General features: G+C 47.1%; 1 protein-coding gene and 1 long non-coding RNA gene across 6 annotated transcripts in view; one reads left to right on the top strand and one right to left on the bottom strand.

Annotated features, from left to right (window-relative positions):
• ULK1 (unc-51 like autophagy activating kinase 1) overlaps positions 1-17,029 on the bottom strand; it is an 85,889-nt gene extending 68,860 nt beyond the window's left edge. For 4 of the 5 annotated variants that reach the window (XM_069794930.1, XM_069794934.1, XM_069794932.1 and 1 more), the window contains exons 1-4: positions 16,505-17,029; positions 16,142-16,292; positions 15,201-15,293; positions 15,070-15,111 (exon numbers count right to left, since the gene is read on the bottom strand). In XM_069794930.1, the coding sequence (XP_069651031.1) occupies positions 15,070-15,111; positions 15,201-15,293; positions 16,142-16,231 (225 nt within the window). In that variant the 5' untranslated portion in view covers positions 16,232-16,292; positions 16,505-17,029. The remainder of the gene's footprint in view (positions 1-15,069; positions 15,112-15,200; positions 15,294-16,141; positions 16,293-16,504) is intronic. The other variant, XM_069794929.1, reaches the window with a different exon arrangement.
• Positions 17,030-17,295: 266 nt separating this feature from the next.
• On the top strand, positions 17,296-18,542 carry LOC138687462 (uncharacterized). Its single transcript, XR_011326643.1, has 2 exons — positions 17,296-17,561; positions 17,628-18,542. It is a non-coding gene; the product is annotated as an uncharacterized lncRNA (long non-coding RNA).
• The last annotated feature ends 3,723 nt before the right edge of the window (positions 18,543-22,265 follow it).

Raw genomic sequence — 22,265 nt, 5'->3', positions numbered from 1 at the left:
TGTGCTCTGTTATGTTATTCAAACTGAAGAGAGGGTAAAAACTTCATTATAGGTTAATTCCTGGAAGACTACTTGCTTTGAAAGTGTCGGGTATTTAGGGATGTTATTACCTTCCGAGTGTGCATCTGTTTAACCAAGCAGATCTGTATTGTGGCTTGGGTCTTTATGTTCCTTTTGGGCTCTTGGGATTAACGGCAGCACGCAACGCAGATGCTGGCACACTACTATCTTAGAGCCTTAATCATTTCCACATTTAACTTGGCCCTTTATAGCAGCTATGCCCACATGAGCAGCGCTAGTCTGAACAGAGAGATGAGAGCAAAACAACTTTGGGACCTGCAATTCAACCCCACAGCTGAAAAGTGCCCCCAAAAATTCACCTTTGATTTGGGGCAAAAAGGACAGATCTCAGGTCAAAAATGCAACACTGGCCAACCGATTTCTACACATGCATTAACAGAGTTGCCATTATCAGGTGGCTAAAGCTTTCTGGATTATCATGGGAGTTGCCACCAGTGAAGTCCAGGCCAAATGCTTGTTTTCCCAAGTTTGCTATAGGTGCTGCACTGTGATGCTTTTTACAATCTTGAGAGTTTACCTCCAGCCTTAGCTGATCTGCTCCACTGGCTCCTGGGCCTTGGAAAGCACGTACAAGGTGGTATATCCACAGTACAAGCACGGGATACTGCGGAGAAGTGTCCCACAAACACACAGCACCCCGGAGCTGCATTAGGAACTTTGGTGGCTGCGCAACACACGTGCTGACACCAGTGGCTGCCTGGCACTTGTTTAGCAGAGATGCCAAACCACTAGCAGAGAACAAACATGAGAACAGCCAGATGCTTCAACCCTGGGTAGACCCAGAATGGTGAATGACTCTAAATCCTCTTGTTGAAACAGAAGTCAGACAGAAGCAGACCTACCACATAAAAGCCCGAGTGCTAGAAGTCACTCCTGAACTCAAGGCCCAGGCCTGGACAAGCGCAGGCAGCAATTACCAATTACCGGGGTGAGTGGAGAAGCTCTGAAAGCAGCAGCAGGGCAAGAGACTCCACTCCATTTCCGTAGCTCCAGGCCAGCATGCCTTCATTTACAGGCTGTTTAGACACCTGCCCGCCTGATTCCTCTTCTGAGCCCGACTACATTTCAAAAACCCCAGCATCCACCCTACCAGCCTTTTAGCTTCCAAGCAGTCTCCACTGTCTGCTCTCAGCCCCTTTCATTTTGGTCTGCCCACAGGACTCTACCTCCTGTCAAGCCTGTACCAAATTGACTGCCTTTGTCAACGCCTGGAGTCCTCGGCACCTCCCATCGTTTCTCTTGCAGTCCTCTTTTAACCTCACGACGTGAAATCTGAGTTTCCAGATGCTTGCTGGAAGACTGGCTGGAGCAAGGCAGGGAGAGGGGAGGAAAGCTGAACTACCTGCCATTTGAGAGACTCAAGCTACAGCTGCATGCAGCATGGGCCACCTTCCCCCGGAGGGGCTCAAGGCACCGGGCAGTCCAGCAGCCTCGGCTCACATGGTTCCCCCGGTTCAAGCACTCACCAGACCCCAGGGCTGGCCATCCCCAGCTCTTACAGCTGTTCTGACTGCCAAGCCCAGCTGAGCTTTGTGAAAGTCCCCTGGCTTGTCCAAAAAGCAATTTTCTGTGATACTTCAAGAAGGCGTTTGTTGCATTTCCTTGCGTGACAAGTATTGCTTTAAACAGGCTTTGTTTTCCAATCTCTGCATTTAAAAGCAGCACACGTTAAGTCATCCACTTTCACACACGCTTCAGATGAAGTGGAAAACCAGCCTGTGGTTAAAAGCACTAGCCCAGGTAAGCAGTGCAGAAAGAAAACTCCAGGCATCGTCACAAGCTTTGCACACGACAAAGTGCTGGGGGAAAATTTTCAGAAGCCTTCAAAGCCCACCAGCTCCTGCTGTCCTTAGCAGGAACAGTGGAAAATCAACATTTATGAAAGACATCTCAGGCCTTTCACTTCCACGGGAACTCCAGGCACAGACGTACCAGAAGATGCAAGGACACACCAGAAGTGCAGTGCAGCTGCTCGAGGCAGCAAACGGGGAGCTCACTACGGGGCAATTGCTGGGCACGGAGGAAGCGTCTGAAGCGCGTTTTGCAGCCCAAACCATATTCATCACTGTCACAGCACCATTTTTCACAGACCCTTCTTGTCTAAACATGCTGTGATCACTGCAGCTCAGTAACTCTATACATTAATATGTATAGTGCCAGCAGGGTTTGGGGAAGCTTAATACATTATTACCTATATAGAAAACAAAGAGGAAGTTTAGCTTACACAAACTAAGTCCAAAAGGTATTTGTAATAAGTTATTAGCCAACAGCTAATGTACAGTTTGGTTGTTTTTCCACTGTATGTTATTTAAAGTCTTTGCAAACAAACATCATCAAGTCATTGATTTTTGGCAGCCAGTGCGTACAGTGACTAGGGTTAAATAAGGACCTACACAGGCAAGAGAGATGCTCTGCTCAACTTCCCCAGCAAAGCGACCTTGGTGGTTGGTGGTTTTATCCCACCAACACAGGGTGAAGAGATAAGAGGGCAATGCCCGAAAGGCTTCTAAGAGAAGCAGGTGGCTTCCCCAACCATTCACTGGCAACAGCACCCTCTGAACATTCAAGCCTTACTAGGAAGCACTCTCCACCCTGCTGCACGCACACCCACCGCAGCAGAGGAACATTTAGCAAGTGTATTTTCAGATCACAGACGCCTGTAGCAGGGATGACACAACCTCCGCATTTGCAACTTCAGCATTTCGAGACCCACTTATCAGAAAGAGATTTGTAGGAATTTTGCCAACAAAACTAAACATTCATTTCAGGAAGGGCCCTAGAAACAAGCTCTTGTTTGGAAAAAGCCTTCAGCCAGTAGCTTACTGTGGTTACAATGAATACAACAATCTAAAGAGACTTCTGGTTTCTCAAATGGGCTGATGGACTTCTCTCAAGCTGATTCAGCAGCAGAAACTATTTCTTTTCCATTTTTATCCTTCCACAGTATTTATGATTTGTTCATTAACGAAACAAGGAAAAAATACCGCAAGCCAAATTTTGCAGGCTACCAGTCTCTCTGAAAAGAAACAAAACGCCCAACCCACTCATTTCTATATCAGTAACAAGAATAATATTAGTTTGTTGTATTTCTGCAGAGGCTTATGTCCAAGAAGCGCTACAGATAATTTACTCTGGACCTCTTAATCACATATGCCAGTCCGTGCAGCCAAGGTTAATCCTGTCACTAAATAAGCTTAACGAAGGGAACAGCACAGAAGCAACCCCCTAACTTTTCCTCTCATCACAAAGTGCAGCAGTACCCTGATCATGCTCCACAACAGCACCAAAAGGCCTCCACCAAAGATATTAAGCTGATAATTAATCAGTCTGGATCATTGCCTCACTCATAGTTCTTGCAGCAGAGGCCCCAGCGATGAAGTTACAATTTAATTGAGTGTAAAAATAGGCAACAGCCTCTACTGTCTACAAATAACGCACATCTGCTGACAGAGGACAAAGAAATGAAGAAACGTCATTTAGCAGCACAGCATAAATCACCCCAGGACAGTGCTGTGTTACAGTTCCTCACTGGGATACCAGGAGGGATAGCGTTACAGACATCAAGACCCAGCAGTCCTGTCTCCCTTAAATTTTCTCTCCACCCATATTGGAAAGGTGGCATGATTCTCTTCTTGGAAAGTGTGTGTTAAGGTGTGTCCAAAGGGAAATGTCTGGGAGTACCCACAGTTAGTCATCCTCCTACCACAGCTTAAAAAGTCTGCAAGAGGAAACTTCCACAGAGAAATCCTCCTCTGCACTCTACCCCAGCATCTAGCCTGCCACCAAGTTTAGAAAGATGTTTAGGAAGGGAAAAAAAATTGAAGTTTAATTACACAGCACTCCAAAACTCTGAGCAGTGCAGTGTTCTCACCGATCTGTGTGGGACCAGTGTTGTAATAGACACTGGGGTAAAACCAGCAAAGAATGGCTTCCACCTCACACAAATCCTCCTTTCTAGGAAGACTGGGGGATGCAGGAGGAACACTTTGAAAATGAATGTAGCTCCACCATTATGCCCAGGCACCGAGCACCACGTGGCTGACAAGGCTCCTACTGCCTACAGGCGAGGAGCCGTATGGACTCAAGTCCTCAAAACTGGTCTTGTTACTCTCCTGAAGAGCAGTGTACCACCGCCTGCGTGTTGGCCTCCCTCCAACGGCAAAGGTCCCCGTTTTGTACCTCTCAGAAGATATCTACCACGCCTTGCTCAACACTGCCTCTCTAACAGCACCCGGAGCAGCTGCCAAGCAAAGATAATTGCCACACACAGATCTCTGTAAACAGGGCTAGGACCCATCAAGCACCAACACAACAGAAGCATACAATAAAGCTGAGGGTCTGACAGTGGAAGATAAACTCAACATCAAGTGAAAGCTAAGCTTCTCCACTCTGTTTTGGGTGTTTTGGTTTTTTGTTTGGTTGGTTTTTAATGCCACTTCCCCCCACTCGCTGCAACAGAACCACAGCACACCACGTCCTCCTGTTTTGCCAGTAGGATCTCATGGAACCAGCACCCTTTTAGCATATGGTCTCTAGTCATCGCTCTTCTGACAGTGGCACTGGAGTCACAAACGCAGGCTGTAACGAACACAATTTTGCTTTACAGAAACCAATTCCAAGGCCAACGGCACCTGGAAAGCCTCTGGCTAAGGCCCACTGGGCTCAGGCAACAGAATCTACTGCTCTCAAGAGAGGGAAGAAACTTTCCAAACAGCAAAATCTCTTAGTATAATTTCACTTTGGCTCACAGCTTGGCTTGAGCAGGCTAACCTCTAAAGAGGGAAAGGAAAACCGTCATGCTATGCAAGGATTATCTCTTGATGCAACTATTTGAACAGAAGCAAGATAAAAGAGAATACTAACACCAATCTGAATTGTGGGAACACCTACCAATGCTCAACCTTTGGAAAATAGATCTAAAGCAAATAACTAGAAGATATTCACATGCTTTTTGACCTCACACAGAAAGAAAAATGTGTCTCCAAGACTATTGTGTTTCTCTGTTCTCTGGCCCTGGTCGTTCTCTTCACTCCTTCTGAACCTTACCAACGAGGATCTCAGGAACACTTCAAGCAGGTTTCCAATTCAGGAGACAACAATTAACTCGGATGAAGGAAGAAAAGCTGCTGCAGGAAAGGAAAGGAAAGTACTCATTCACTGCAGTATAATCTCCTCTCTGCGCAGACATACAATACCACAAAATGTTTCTCAAACCCAGATAAAGCTTCACAGTCAGACAAAAGCACATTTTAGGACAGACTTTTGGGATTCAGGTCATGCAGCCAGCGAGGCCCTGCACCAAGAGAGTTAGCACTTTATAAGGAACCAGCAGCCACTTTCTTGTTGTGTATGGGCTACACTGGAAGTGATAAATCTTGGGCTACGGTAGCAGTCACACATAAGCACGGTCCAGGAGATGATATGCAAGCAACAAATATCATCATCCAACAGTCTACTCAATATCTTTGCCTATTTTGGCACATCCAGCTCCAGCAATGAAACGTACTGCTACTGACTGGAAAGCATCATTACTACGGTCCACAGCTGTTTGACTTCCCAAAAGAATGAGGGCTTCCAATTTCTTCATGTAGATCCCAGGGAATAAGCATAAGAAGCAAGACCCAGAGAGGCCCACAGACTTCTGCATCGGCTCTTGACTACATTCTGCTTCCTGCAGACCCGTCAGCTTGCTCCAGGATGCTGAGCACCAGCGCAGGCACAGGGCAAGCAGAAGGGAAGCCCAGTAGCACAGAAGTGGCTTATGGCCAGCCTTGCAGCCGGCAGACTTCTGTAGGACCAGAAGAACAATGATGCCAAGGGCCAGCGTTACCCCATTCCAGGCACTACGGTATTCTCTGCTTACAAAACAGATGAGTTGTTTCAAGACAGGTCGTACTTCAGGGCAGATTCAAAACAGCAGGAAACCTATCCTCTGGTTCTACGCAGGCTTCAGGAAGGGAGGGAAAGTATTTCCCATCCCCCTGGCAGCAGTCCTAAAGTCTGACTGCGTGACATTAAAAAACAAACAAGACAACGTCATGTCCGCGGAGCTACTGTTTGCCAGGCAGCTAATACCACCACAGACAAATGGCAAGACAGCTAGTAGGACGGCTCAACCTTCAAGGGACCTGAAGAAACTTCACCACCCCTTCCACTGGACACGAGCTTGCTGCAGCTTCCTTCAGACCAGCCCCAGCTCTCTCCTCCGCTCCACCTCCACCTCCAGGCAGCGGCGGGCCGCAGCGCCTGCCACAGCCCCGCTGACTGGGCAGTCTGCCGGTGGCTTCACGCAAGTTCACTGCGGGCCTCGACCGAAGCGCTGAGACTCAACGCGCTTGCTGGAGGAGCGATGGCTACAGCGCTTGCAGAGAGCTCAAACAGGAAAACGCGACTCTCCTCCGGAGGCAGACCGGGCCTCTGCAGAGCAACACGCTACAGCAAGCCAAAGCCGAGAGCTGCATCTGGGCCTAACCGCAGAAACCGAAAGACGGGATTAATGTCATAATAAGAGTGCGGAGACAAAGCGGCAGGTTCCACAAGTCACCGAGCTTCAAGGCGAGACCAAAGCCATCTATCGGGGCAAACCGAAGGCTCGTGCTGCTGGGACACTGGAAAGCAATCGCTTCGTACAGCGGTCACGTTCGTCCGGGGGTAATGCTGCGCCACTTACTCCAGTTTGTGCCCCCGGCTGGCCGGCTCTTCGGGAAGTCTTGCTGCCCGAGAACAAGCGGCACGGGGCACAGCCGTATGCAGCAGCTGCAGCAGCCCAGCAGGGATAAGAGACTGCAGAGCTAAAAAGCAGCAGAATCCTGAAAAGTCTGGACTTTGGCATGGATTGGAAACAAGTAGTTACCCCTTTGCCAACAGGCAGAATAAGGCTTAGAAGCTTCTTTAAACAAAAGCAAGCTCTTTTTTGCAAATGGCAATGTATTATGTTAATGCTATCAAGCGAGGAAGCTTCAGAATTCTAAAAACAATGATAAAAATATCAAAGATCTGATTTGCTTTTCTGTATTTATTCCTCATCTCCTTTCTATATCACAGTCTTATTATAAAATGAACATTTAAGGTTGAATTCCCCATTACCTTAAGCTCAGTCACATGTACTGGAATGAAATCCTTGCATACCATAAAGTTGTATTTTATGAGCCTGCCCAAAGAGCAGGAGTAGCAGGGGGAGTGCTGTGGGTCAAGGCAGACAATAAGGCAGGCTACAAGAGTGAACGTTTCAGTTTTAATCACACACTCACTGAGACATTATTCACTTACTGAGATATGTGCAAATACAAGCAAAGCAACTCAGTCTGGAAGTTTGATTTTAGAACCAATTAATGTAGTTCTACTAATAAAGTTGGGAACGGCTTGGTTTTTTTTAACAGTATATCCCAAACACAATCTGATAGCCTGCAGGAGATTTTTTTTTTTTTTTAAGCAACTCTGGAAGTTAGAGGCCCAACCTCCACGTGGTTTTCTATGGCAGCTGCATGACTGACTAGCCTTTGCAAGTCTTCTTTTTTACATCCATTTATTTCATACTTCATTTACCAGATTTAAGAAAACAAACACACAGCACAAAGGTGCATGGGTTTTCTTTCAAATAAAAACGGGCTTAAATTAAGAGGAAAAAAAAAAATCCAATTACTGAAAGCCAGAGTAACATGGGCTTGAATCTGCAGTATTTAAAAACCAAAGAGAACTGAGTATGTTTTGACGTATTTAACATACTGGCTACAATTGCCAACTAAATGAAAAAAATATCAAACACAAATGAAGAAGCCTCCAGAGAGAAAGTAGCCCAACTGCCCAGCTGTGCGCAGAGCGACATGAAGCAGCACGCACACATAGGAAACACATAGAGGCTGCATGCTCCAAACCCTCCAGCAGCCCAGCAGGGCTGTGTCTCAGCCCTGCCTGACACCACCTCACCTCACCCTCCGCTGCCATCCCTGGGGTTTCCCATCACACCAGCAGCTCTCACACTCTGGGCCACCAGCGCATACCGAGCCGGCTAGGAGGCCTTCGCTTCCCGGAGATGCAAGACGCTTTGCTAAATAGGATCTCTAATGACTTAAAATTCTGCATCTTTCATTCCCCCCCACTGGAACCACGCTGCCTGGTTGACGGCTAGTGTGCCAGCTCAGCTGACCTAATTCCTCCTGTTATTCTGATGCTAGGAGACAAGCCAGGTGCTCCTGCAGCCAGACAGAACATTATTGCCCTAAGCAATCACTGATGCAGAGTTTGATTCACTTCTATCAACCCCCCTTGAAACAACCTTGCTGAATAAACAAATGCAGCTTTGAGATCGTCACTTTGCATTTTGAGAGCATCTCTTTATGTTTACGGTGGTATGTAAGGCCTGCACATCATAAAGCAGGAGACATCACACAGTTAAAGCACCCGTTTGCTATACACTAAGCACAAAAGAGGTTCTAAAGCTATTTGTTGGCAGGGGTCTTCCCTGGATTCTGCTGTGGACATTTATTATTAAATTTCTCAGACAGGAACCATAACAACTGAAGGCTATTAAGATGGCTTCTCTTAAGCAAAGTATGTTTAGGTCTGTACCTGAGAAACATTGCCTTGGAAGACCACATCACTCATATTCACTTTCCATCAAGTTTGCCATTTACTATTGCTACATGAACATAAGTAACAGGAAAAAACAGAACAAAACAAAGAACACCAACCAAAAAACCACCCAACCAACAGAAAACAATGAGCAAAAAAGTACATACTTTTTTTGAAAACAAAACAACCAAAAACCTCTCCTTGACTTTGCAAATCAAAGACCACCACCTCTGCTGACCACCCCTGTGCTGAGCTTCTCATTTCCCACTGTATTTTCTGCATGCCATGTGATGAAGGCAGTCTGCCTCATGGAAGACACATGTCTGCTTCAGAGGACCAGAGGTTCTCTAGGAGTTTCCCCAAAGCAAACCAGAGCCATCCAGCTCAGATTCCTACCACCACCGCCAACCCTATGTTTGCTGTTTGCTAGTCTGCCTGTTGTGCAAAAGCTTTTCAGTGGGTATCAACCGGTGGGAAGGCATGGGGTGCAGGAAAGGGAGAGGAAAAAAGAAGACTCATGAAAAGTGAACCGTATCCTCCATTCTCTACACATGCTTGAGCATTACGATGAGCTTTTGAAACACACAGTTTTACTGCAGTTTCACGGTTTAGGGTCACATCCAGTCCAGCCACAAAATTAAATCTTTTAATTGGGCTTTGGTTTGGACCTATAAATATTTGAAAGAAATTCAAACAGTGGTTCTCCATCTGAATTCAATCCCACCCAGCCACTGATTAGGAGGCACCTCTTCCCATCCACCTTCCAAATCTCCACCTCCTTGCTTTGCTCACTCCAACCAAATGCATTCAATCACCACTAGGATTTAAACAGTGGAAGTTTTCATAATTGAAACACTGATGGAGCTTCCAGAAGAGCAGTACAAGTAGCACCTCAGCCCTTACTAGAGCTTTGCTGTCAAACTGTGAACACAACAGCCTACCAGTTTCCGATTACTCCTGAGAAACATTCCTTAATCTGTCATTATAGTCTGAGTAATGCTACCTTCCACAGGAGCTTTAGAGACTATTAACTTCCACGTCGCCAGCTCTTCCATGACATCCCAATCATGTGAGAGGAACACAGGTATGCGTTTTACACATAGGATGAGTAAAACAGTGATCATAATTTCAGAAATGCAACAGGACCACTCCCTCTAAAAAAAGCCCATGACTCCTCCGAGGTCTATATTTAGTGGTCAACATTTGCTAGATGTTTCTGTGACCTGCACAGTGGGGTACTTAGTTAGTGAAGCCAACTTTAAATAGAACTTCAAGACTATAAAATTCTCTACTCTCCATAAACATAGCCATTTTGGTCCACTAAACTCCCAAGCCTCCTCTTACAAAACTACTGGCAGAGGGTGGCTCGGTCTTTGTTCTTTTCCCCTTCTAGCTCTAAATTAAGCCAGATCCAATCTTCAGTAACAGAGTGATTCCCTTCAACAGATGCGAGGATGCTGATGGAGCAGGATAGCAGACACCCCATTCTTGTCCGCAGCGCAAACAGAAAGAGGATTGCTTGGCAGTTCAAAGAAGTCTGCACTTTACACCCACTCACCAGGCAACTTGCCAGCTTTGCTCGGGGATGGAATTAAAACAGGATTTAACCAGGCAGGCAGCCTGACCTCAGGAGTGTGATCTCCCAGACACAGAGTGCCTCCTTAGTCATTCCAAGTGTCACAGTAGAGCCCTGTCTCCCAAGACAGGGCACCCGAACAGCAGTGCCTGAGGAACAGAAGATCCTGCATTAGGTGGCACGAGAGGTGGCGAGGCAAGGAGGTGACATTGCAGCAACACTGATTCATCCGACATCACGCTCATCAGCGAAGTGCTGCAGCAGAAGCGAGCTGTGCTGGAGGGCACACCAAAGGACACTGCCGTACACAGAGCTCCGGAGGTCCCGGGGGACAGCAGGAGGCATGTACGCAAGATGTGGACTAACAGCTAAAGGCTCTGTGTCGGAAAAGGGTGATGGTGCAGACAGCACGACGCAACATCACAGCCCAACAGCCACGGTCCTATTGATCACAAGGACTTTCTATACAGCAAAAATAGAACAAGCCTGTTATTACTTGGCTCTCAAGACCAGCCCAGGGTGACTGATCATTAAGCTGAGAAGTGTTTGTTCTGCCACCCATGCTGTAACCCACATGCACAAGTAAAACTGCATTGCAAGGACCCTGTGTTCTTTGTCTCCAGGAGCTCCAGGTGATAGAGTCACCCCAGCAGAAATATTTTTGGTGAGTCTGTACTGCACGAGTGAGTTAAGCATTACTCTCGGCTCATCCCGAGGCGGTGAGTACAATAAGCCAACCCGTCACAAAATTATGGAAAGCCGACCCTCAGGTAACCTGGGCTGAACCAGAAACTTAGCAGTGCAGTGCCCTGTGTGACATTAACAGCTATGTTTCTACAACTAATCCATCCCACCTGTGCAAAAAAATTTGGGGGGGACGACACCAAAACAAGAAAAAAAACCCCACTCAATACCCGCACAAGCACAGTCACAGCTAGGCTGCTCTAAGAAGCAAGCTCAGATCACAGCACACAACTTGGGAAAACATGCCAGTAAAATAATCCTTCTTCCTATTTCATGCAAGAAAACGCTTTCTAATATCCAAAGCATGATTTCTGTTTAGGAAGAGCAGATTTTCTGCCCCCGCACCAACACAGCCACATGTGAGATCTTCAGCTGACATGTATTCAACCAAACTTCCTGAGGCAGCTGGCACAGCACAGGGAAGAAAACATACCCAGGACCTCCCATTCCCCCCAAAATACTAGTTACATGTAAGAACCTACTTCTTACTAGTGCTGGAAGAAGCTGTCTAGTGCACAGTGCTCCCAGGATCTGACAAGTTCAAGAGTTACCTTCCTACCGTTGAAGCCCTGTAGCTAATCAAGAGGTCTCTGATCACAGATTCGGATTCAATGTCCTGAGTCGCAACAGAAACCAAAGCAAGTCCCATACACCAAGACCACACTCTGCTAAGCTTTCAGTGTCAACATGTGTTAAGAGTTGAGCTGATCCTCAGAGTTTTGGAAATTCGTTTTCCAAGAAACCTCATTCCCAGACCCAAGTCCTCATCCAGCAGAAACCATCATTTTTGTATCCTTCCTGCCACTGATTTCTACCTTAAGGAACAAGAGCTCATTTGGCTGTCTTCAAACAGAGTACAAAGACTGCTAGTATCCAGATGTTCCTCTAGACTGCTGTACACCCCTCGACTGCTGCAGTCTTAGAGACCCCAACTCCAGCCCCTCTGCAAGCCAGCTGAGGAGTCAGGGATTGTTCAGTAGCAACTAATGCACTCCACATACGGCGGAATACCTTTTTTTACCTCATCCCAAACACCTCCTGCACCTGGGAAAAATTTGCACCACAACTCCATACAGACACTAAACAGACAGTACTTTTAGAAATGCAATACAATATGATTTATCCTCTTTTTGAGCAGGGGTTCTTGCATTAGGCTCCTAGACTATTCACAGCACCTCTCATTAATACATGAGCACGTAATAATGGGAACACGCATATTTCATTTTGAGCCATTCTCATGTAATGATGCTGCTCTTAGGACTCCCGTAAGGGGATCTATAAAAGTCCAGACACTGCACTTTTACGCATTAAACATTCACCAGTATCATTTATTCCTAGGAAGCTCCTTATTTTGTCATTGTTTGAGAACCAATATCACAAAGAACTATGAAACGAGAAGGAACACAGCAATTTTCCTAGATTTGAGGGATAAAATAAGTGTGCCAGGGTAAGAGCTGCTGTTAGTATTAAATATCAGCACTGCAAGTGTCTGGGGCAAACCTGGCATTACATAAAAATCTTGAGTTGTATGAGGCCTGGTTAGCATTAGCTTTTAACTGGGAAAACGCAAACAAACTCATCACTGGGTGTAATCACTTGCTTACAGCCACTGCGGTTTTGGCAACCATTTCCTTGTGTGTAAGGAACACACGAGTAAAAGTCAAAGTCACTGGTGACAGGAGGTGCAGAGGAAGGGACAACACAAAAATGCAGTGACAGACAAAGCTACAGAGCAACATTAAGATTCACAGGAAGTATTTTTTCCTTTTTGGCCTATGATGTTGTAATATACACCTCTTCAGTTTTAGAAAGCTTAAAAGTAGGGGCTCAGTTAACTGCAACATTTTCGAAGGTAAATATATATATACAGCTATGAACAAAGCAACCGTCTTGTATCAGAGGAACAAGGTGAGTAATAAGTAGTCTTTCCCACAAAGTAAGGAAAGGTGCACAGAAGCCAGCCTTCCACGGAACTGCACTTTTACCTTTGCAGATAATTTACTCTCATACAACTCGTAAGCAGACACAGAGCAAGGCCAAACACTCAGACACATAACACACACAGCCTACGTGGGTGGACCACATCAGACTGTCTCATGACCCACCACCTTACACCAGAAGAGACTCCACACCCTGGTAGCACTATATAACATCCAATGGCACCTAAATCATCTCATTTTGTCCAAGAAATCATATTACCCAGGTCATACAAGGACTCTCTGACAAAGCTGGTAACTAAACATATACCTCGGCATGCCTTGAGCCCAGGACCATGCTCGAGTTCCTGTTTTGTGGCATCTTACACAGCTAATATCTCACCAGGTTACACTGCTATACGCAGAATTTAACTAAAGCTCATTTGCCATCACATAAGGAGAAAAACGCATTGCTGCATTTGTAACAGTGATGAAATCGCTCCTTTTGCAGGACACGTCTTTGAGCTGCTTCCTACCCTGCAGTTCTTTGAAGCAGGGCGAGGAACAGAACACGAACAAAAGTTCTGAAAGATCTGCAATAAGCAAATCCAGCAGCATAATGCTTCACACAAATGCAAGCTACAGAGGAAGCGCAGGAGCAGCTGCTCGCTCCCTCAACTGAAAAGTTATTAAGTAAACTTAGAAGGTACAGAGGAGAATGAAAAAACACGAGACCTAATGCCCCAAGTGGCCCGTGCCCAGAGGAAACTTCCCCAGCTCTCTGACCTACTCTGCAGCAGCCCGCGTCAGGCCAAAGGCGGTCACTGCTTTGCAAGACCAGCTCTAAAGGGTGGTTCGGGAGCAACACACAGCTGGCCTCTTACCCAAAGGAGATTTCCAAGAAGCAGTCCCGTTCCCAGCAGCCTTGCTTCCCTCCCAGAGCAGCCTGAAATCCCCCACATCCACCTCCCGTCAAAACCACGCCAGGCGTTAAACGCTTCCCAAGGACCTGCCCCACCTTGCCATAACGCCCTGCTCCGGTGGAGGGGGACACGGTGGGTGACACAGCCCCGGGGGGGGCTGCGGGGCCGGGGTGACACGGGCAGACTACAGCACCCAGAAAGCATTGCAAATAGGCTGTACCAACCAGCTGGGACTCCTGTTTGGGGTGACGCGGAGGCCACCGGAGCCAATCCACGGGAGAAGGAGGAATGTCAACAAACACGGCGGCCTGCAGGACACGTGATATCAGGGACAGGGCAGGCAGATCCAGATAAGCCACCCCAGGGCCACCCGGGGGGGGTCCACTGAGCCAGCGGTCACGCAGCCATCACTCACAAATATCAGACCTTAGGGCGGCACAGGCTGTACCGACGCACCGTACACCGGTCCCTCCGTCCAGAAACAGAAGGGCTCCATTTTAGGCTTTTAGGTCCTGCAACGTTTTTTTTAAAAAACCATCACGGATGTCAGAGAAAACTTAGCCTGTGAGCCAGCAGGGTTTTTTAACTAAAAATTCAAGGAAAAAAAAAAGTCATCGGACACCTTGGGTTTCAGAGTGGATCGGTTTTTAGCGCCTTAGATTAGATCTTCAGAGCTGACTTTGAAGGAAAAAAGCAACTGTGGGAAACCACAATAATCTAAAAATGTCTGCTGCAATTTTTAACACTTAGTGATTGCCACAAGGACAACAGAAAAATGCAAATGAAAATCCTCTGGAACTGAAGACAATCATATGCTACAAAGTCATGCTCACACTATTTTTACATTGCCTAGGAAGAAGAAATTTTCTTAGGGAATGTATCCAGACCAGAGAAAGAAAATAAAAGGTAGGCTTGCCAGGAATAACTACTGTAATTTTATTTCTAACATTTTGAGAACTTATAAGCTTCCAACACAGACATATTCAACACACACTGCATTTCACTGCGTAACAAACAACCTGGGAGCAGGAGCTCCCACCTCAACTCCCAACTGTGCAAGTGTTCTGTGGTCCAGACAACAATTAATACACGATCTGCTCAAACGTGTTTATCTTTCCCCAACTTATCAGAAGACTTTTTTTTCTCTCCCTAGAACGCAGGTTTGATTACAAAACATCTGTTAAAAACTGAAATTCCACAAACTCCATTCAACCTCTCCCCAAAACCAGAATGCTTTGCCGGAATTGAATGTATTTACCTGGAAGTCATACAAGGCAACGATGTTTTCATGTTTCAATTCCTAGAAAAAGTAAAACAAAGACCATAAGCTAGGAGCAACAAAGGGCATACAGAACAAAGACCGAAGAAAACAAGTCAGTCTACCTTTACCTTAAGTATTTTTATTTCCTTGCCCAGCAGTGTTTGAGATTTTGCAAGGTTTTTCTTGTTAATGCATTTCACAGCTACTTCCAGCTCAGGTTTCTGAAAGAGTGCATATGCAATTCAAAGATAAATGTAAATTTCACCATTCATTCACATTAGGATAAGCAGCCTCTTAACAGATTACAAATACTACTGAAAGAAGTGTCTTGCAGCACTGGTAAAGGCCTCCTACTTTATATCCTAATGCCTATCCCTCACTTGTTCAGACTTGCCCTTTCCCAAATTATGCTTGCCAGCCCAAGGAAAAAAAAAAAAAAAAACCAAGGTTTGGGTTTTTGTTACTACTTTATACAATGATTATCCTCTTATTTAATCACTAGAAATAAACGCACTGTGGGAGCCATAGCTTATCCCAAGCCCTAATGATGGAAAATCCACTGCCGGATTGGTTTCCTTTTATTTACCGGTGAGCGATTTTCCCTCCTCTTGGAAAAATTAAGCGGAGAAGGACGAAACTTCACAGACACAAAAATAAACCCCAAAGCAAGATCCCCCTACACGCTTCATAGACGCGGTGGAGGGATTATTTTTTTTTTTGCTGGTTTTCAAGGTGAGGGCCAGTTTGGGGAGCAGGACGTCTCTGCGGACACCTCCGCAGCAGGCGGCCGGCCTCCAGCCCCGCTCGCCAGCCCCAAGGTGAAGCCACCTGCCCGGGTCCTGCTGGGGCACACACCGGCCTCCCAAGAAACTCCGGAGATAACAATAATAAATGATAATAAATATGTCTACCGCCAGCAGAGCCGCCCCAGAGCCCGGGGCTGATGCCCTGGCTAAGAATAGCCACCGCAGCCCAGCGGGGACGGGGTGACCGGGACGTGGTGCCCAGCTCGGCCCCCACCGAGAAATAAAAAGCAGGGGAACAAAAAGAAGAAGAGGAGATTCTTCACCTCTTTGTGCCTGCCTTTGAAGACGACGGCGAAGGCTCCGTGCCCGATCAGGTCCTTCCTGCTGAACTCAAACTTTCCCACCGTCTCCATGGCGCTGCGCCGGGGGGTCCCCGCAGCCGGCGGGGGGACCGCGGCCGGGACGGCTTCAGAGCTGCAAAGGGACCAGGAGGAGGAGGATGGCGGTGGTGAAGGAGCTGCCTTTGAAGAAAATTAAACCTCTCCCGATCCAAACACAACGGGGCACCCCCCCACGCCCCCCCCAAAGAGCAGGCAGGAGCCGGAGACCCGCTGGCGGCGGGGGGGAAGCCTCTCCCCTGTCAGCCCGCCGGCGGCTCAGCGCCGGGCCGGGCTCCTCTCCCCCACCTCGCCCTCGTCCATGGGCTGCCTCTTCCTGCAGAACGGCCGGGAGCTGGTCATCGTTAGAGCCCGGGGAGAAGTCGGCTCCTCAGCAGCGGGCCTTCCCCATCTCTTCCTCAGGACAGACCGCCGCGGCTCCTCCGGCCGCCGCTTCAGGCGGGGCTCCCCATGCCGAGCCCCGGCCCTCCCCCGCCTCGCAGGCGCGGCTTCGCCGAGAGTCCACCTTAAGCGCGATCCACCTTAAACGCCCGCTCCACCTTACGGGAGCGGTCCACCTTAAGCGCGAGTCCGCCTTAAGAGCCGCCCGCGCCCCCCGACCGTTCGTACACAGCGGGGCCGGGGTTTCACCCCCGGGTCCCGCCGCACCGCCCGCCCTTCGCCGCCCGCCCGGGCCTCGCCGCCCGCCCCGGCCCCAGACAAAGCTCTGCCGAGCGGCGGCGCGGACGAGAGGAGAGTGCCGGCCGCGGCGCAAGCGCGGTGCGCGGCGGTGGGGGAGGCAGGCGCGGAGGCAGCGGCAGCGGCGGCCACCTGAGGCGGAGGGGGCCGAGCCCGACGCATTTAAAGGCGCCGCCGGCGGCCGGCCCTGAGTCAGCGGCGAGGCACGGTCCTCGTGGCCCTCCGCTCCGGCGGCTGGGGACGGGAGGGCTCCTGCCAACCCTCCCCGTCCCGAGCCTTTGAGAGGTGTTTCCCACAAGTAAAGAAACGGGTCCCCTCGGGTGAATTTTTAAAAATTCACCACCGGGGCCGTGACAGGGCCCAGGCGGGACCCGAGGGGCTGGGGGGGCACAGGGGCACCCCATCTTCTCCCAGAGGATGGCCCATCTCCTCCGTGTCCTCCGGCCTCCACACGCGCCTGTGCTGGGGGCCCGCAGCTGCTCCGTCCCCGCTTCCTCAGGGGGGAGCGAACCAGGCCTCCAGCTCGCCCTGAGGAGTGATGGAGGGCACCTCCGTCCAGCTCTCCTCAGAGGAACCCTTCTCGACAGCCTACTCCGGAGGTCAACGTGCGAGGGAACCTCCATCAAGCTCTCCTCAGAGAAACCTGCCTCAACACCCTACTCCAGAGGTCAACGTGCGAGGGCATCTCCGTCAAGCTCTCCTCAGAGAAACCTGCCTCAACACCCTACCAGAGGTCAACGTGCAATCGCTGTTGCAATGACAAACCTTTCCCAGCCTAAGCCTGCTACTCGGTTTTGGCCGTCGCCGACCTCTCGCTGTGCAGTAACCCACAAGCTTTGCCCTGTGGCTGTGGGCCCGCAGGTCACTCCCTCCGTTGCAGGACCCTCTCATGCGTTTGACCCATCTCCTGCTCCGGGCTGCCCAAACCCGCTCCCGCCAGCTGTGGTGGTATCTAGACCACTTGTGCGCTTGGTCCAGTTTACCTGCATCCGTCTCAAAATGTCCAAAGCGGAACATCGTATTCCAGCTGCAGAGAAAACAACGCGCCTCACGGGCAGCGCCCCTGCTCACAGGCTCCAGTCCGAAGCCTGCTTTTTACGCAGTTGTGCGGTATAGACCTGTATCAGTGCTGCGATACCAAACGCCTGCTGCTCTTACAATGCCGGTGGCTCTGCAGATACCCGGTGTGGAGGGTGCTCAGTGTCATGACACTGAGTGTCTGCAGTTATCACCGTTTTCAGCAAAGATTAGGAACAAGCAGCACCTCGCAGCCTCAGGCCTTGTTTTCTACGCAAAAGCAGTGGCTGACTGATACAGCATCTGGCCTGTGGTCTGTTGCCCTTGCTCGCTAGCTAAGTCATGTTCAGGTACAATCCTGCGCTTAAAACTTCGGTGAAAAAATGACAGCATATACCAAACACCAGTATAAAAGTAGCAGTGCCTGACTGGTAGTAATTTCCGTCTCAAATTCCAGCAGTCATTTAGTGGTTGGTGGGAACTGTAAAAGTGATAAGGGTATTCTTCAATGGGAATTTAAGAACAGCATCTGTTGAAGTAGCCCTTAAACCAAAACAAAACCACAGTACCTTTGTGATTTCAGCGGAAATGAATTTAAAAACTACTTTTTAAAAAAATACAATATACTTAACTACTTGTTTTCTTTCTCACTTCTAGGCCTGTGCCATCCATGAGGTCTACAGTTTCAGGCTTTTGTCAATGATCACAAGGGGTTAATTCAAAAATTAACACAGAAACCAGTAAAAATGGCAAACACCATCACACTTGCAAAAAAATCAAGCTACTTGGTAAATGACAGACACAGGAATTTATTTTACCAGTTGTTAAAAGCTGCTGTCTCTAACACAGAAGATCACAGTTGCAAAAGTTTAAGGCAGGAAGTGACGAAAGTATTTTGAAACTTCTTAGATGATTTGTAGGCAGGCAAAATCTTGCATCCCCCTTCACTGGAAAATAGCCAGGGCACCATGGTTAGCAAGTGTACTCTTGCAAGAACTGCGGTAAAATCTCTAGTGACCACAGGTGTTTCTGCCTTTTATTTTCCTAGCACAGCAAAGACACGCAGTCCTAGTGCTGGGCGAAGAAGGAAGTTGATATGACTGCTGTTCAATTACAGGCCAAAATATCACAGTGATGAATGTTCTTTGTTCTGTACTGTGTGTGCTTATTTGTTCCTTCACGTGCTGTTGGTTGTGAAAAAAATGTTTCACTTAAATTGGTTTTGATTAAACGTGGGTTCTAAGGTACCTTTCTGCATGCAGCTATATACAGAGCCAGGTGGCAAAGTCAGCCTCCTCTCTGTTGACATTTTATTTTTATTCTAAGCAAACTGGGTGTGTTTTTAAGCAGACTCACTGGGTATCTTTCTAGTGAGTATGTGGAACTTCAAAGTAGCATAAGAATTGTGAAGGTACTCAGAGGTCTCTACAAGGATCAGGACCAAGTTGTACTGGATGCTATGTGCACACTCGAGGCACCACACTTTCTTTGAACTGACAGTTTAACATTTGTAGCAGTTAAATGCCTCTCAAATATATCTTCCAAAAATAGACTAGTGAAAAGATTTGAAACTTCTACAGAGATTTAAAAACTTACCCAAGGACAACTAATAAAATGTAATGCCACTTGACAGCATACACAGGTTTGAGATATTTGGAGTGCACTTTGCAGAAACGTGGTATTAGCAAAACATTTGTTCGTTTTGGTACAAAGAGGGCTGAAAAGCTTTTTAATTAAAAGTAGGATTCCTCAGATTTTTTTCTGTGGTTTGCTGATTAAATGCTTATGCTCTATCAATTCTTCTCTGATGTCCAGAATTCAGTGAGAGTATGTTTAGGCCAACATCCAACACATGCAAATTCTGTTCTCCTCCTACAGCCTCCCATTTGCTAATGATGAAAGTACTACCACCAGCACATATTCAACTACTTCCTCAGATGGAGGCATTAATCTTGGAGGGGACAGAGTATATAGTTCAATTTACTAATGCAAAACATGACTGTGGGAAGATCTATTGCTGTGATTTACGATGGGTGGAGAAAAATATAAGCATGCACGCAACTGTGGGAAACCTTCGAATATTTTCTCAAAATTCTTTATTTAATTTAATGCAACTTTATTCTTTTTTTCTCATTCACACATGAAGGAAAGCAACAGACAACTGATATCCTGGCAAATCAAATGATACTCTTTTCTAATACCATGTTTTAATCAGTAGTCATAAATATGGCTGATTCCACCTACTGGAATCGGAGTGCCATCCTTGCCTCTGGGCAGCAGAGGTACGGTATAATTATCTCTGATACCACCTGTATGCTGTGGAATTTGTTAAAGCTACAGAAATATGAGGGGATTATGCAAGAACAAGCAAACTCAGAATAAAGATTTCCATCTAGGGCTAAATTCTTCTCATCATAGTCCAGCCTATGGAATAAATTATGTATGTACCTAACCAGTAGCTCAAGGTGTGACTGAAGCTCATGTAGGTACAACTACACTAGTTTTAAAAAAGCTAACTCTTTTACCAGTAACCTGGAGCAACATAGACTTCATTGTGAACTGCAAAGCCTGACTTGGAAGCTGGGTGGATGCTAAGGAACGCTGGTGCATACTCAGGTGCTTGCTGCTATGGGTACTTTGCTGTAGGTACCAAATCTTCCATGGACGCTCACATGAGACTTCAGTCCCATCCTGATACACCCGAAGAGCAAGAGGTATCCATTTGGCTGTGTCTTCTATGACAAGTGACATTTTACATTTGCTCCTATACAGCAAAGACCTGCGTTCTCATATCCCAAAGAACCCGTGTCAGATGTGTGACATGTTCCTTGATGCCTTTCTAGACAGTTTTAGCTACTTACTACAAGCATCCTCTGTGGGCCAGACAGCTGTATTTCCCAAGATCTTAATGTTTTTGCTTTTCTAGTTCAGCACCTGCATCCTCATGTTCCCCACACTGTCCGATGAGAGATCAGCCACCCATGAAGTTGAACCACTGTATATGGAAGGCATGGGGAAATCCTTGGCCAGATACAATCACAAAGAACAAGTTCTTTCCCTTGCTATGTATCTCTACTTTGAAATCAATGTTCTGCTCGATGCAGAGGGAATCTCCAAGGCCCTCCTGTGTAATCTTTTTATTACAGCAATTGCCTCATAGACAGAGGCACTAAGGGCCAGGAAAACAAATCAGTATTTCTAGAGGAAGGGAAATGCTGAGCTATGAGGCTTGGGCACATGAGCAAGATGTGACTGAACAAGTTGCTGCACATGGGCTGAGCCTTATAATTGGCCACACATCTCCTCTTTGAGTGAAATGAATGCTTAAGCCTGAAGATGAGCTTTAACATGAGCTGTAGTGCAGTTGTAGGTACATAGTCGTAGGCAGTGCTGCTGCTGGGTAGTTAATTTTCTTCACAGAAATGGATGCTTGAAACTTATTCTGGGTACTTCACAGCCAAAAAAGATGGAGAGAGTAGCACAAGAGGAAAGATCAGGTATGGCTTAGTTTCAGAGTACATCTGGATGAAAAGCGGACACTGTATTCGTGCGAATTCAAAATTTGATTCAAATTCAGGCATGTTAAGACAGTTACACATCCGCTTTCCACAAACTTCCTAATAGCTGAGCATAATTGCCAGTATCTGGGCAGAGCCAACAGTAACCTGAATGCTGGAATTTTTGCCAGATTCATCAGGAAGGAGTGAAGGAACTGAATATGCAGTACTTGGCTGAAAATCAGGTTGGTGGAAGAAATATGTGGAAGGTCTACAAATATCTGTAAATAGTAAAAGTAAACATTACCCTAGCATTAATGACTGGAAGGCAAGCTGCAGGCTGAATTTAAGGGAAAATTAAAATTACATCTTTTAATCATACCCGTTTCAGATGTCTGTTAGTAGGTTAGATTCTGGCTCAGTTACAGTAAGGGTAAGACACAGATTACAGTAGAATTGCACCAAAGTCACACCCGGGTAAGTGAGTTTTGAACACAGCCATGTTGCATTGCATTCCTGGAGAGGTTCAATGAGTAGATTAATTTGGAACCCTGAAACCATCTGTAAATTTACAGCAGTGGTGTAAGTTATGTCAAGAGTATTTGTTCATACCTCAGCAAGGATCTGCAGAAACAGCATTCCAACTCTGGTAAAATGCTTTTATCTTAGAAAGGGACTGATCCTCCGCTCATGACATCAGCTGTTGATCAGTGAAAGTAGAGACACTCAATTAAGTGATGGAGTTTACAATCTGCTCCCTACCTTTCACAGCCAACTGCTCCCTCCATCGCACACACAGCTGAATCGAGGACATTTAGGTGACATCTAAACATGGAATAACACAGGTGGAAAGACTG

The sequence above is a fragment of the Haliaeetus albicilla genome, chromosome 10 (assembly GCF_947461875.1).
Source record: "Haliaeetus albicilla chromosome 10, bHalAlb1.1, whole genome shotgun sequence".
Taxonomy (NCBI): Eukaryota; Metazoa; Chordata; class Aves; order Accipitriformes; family Accipitridae; genus Haliaeetus; species Haliaeetus albicilla.
This window is presented reverse-complemented; position numbering and strand designations above follow the sequence as displayed.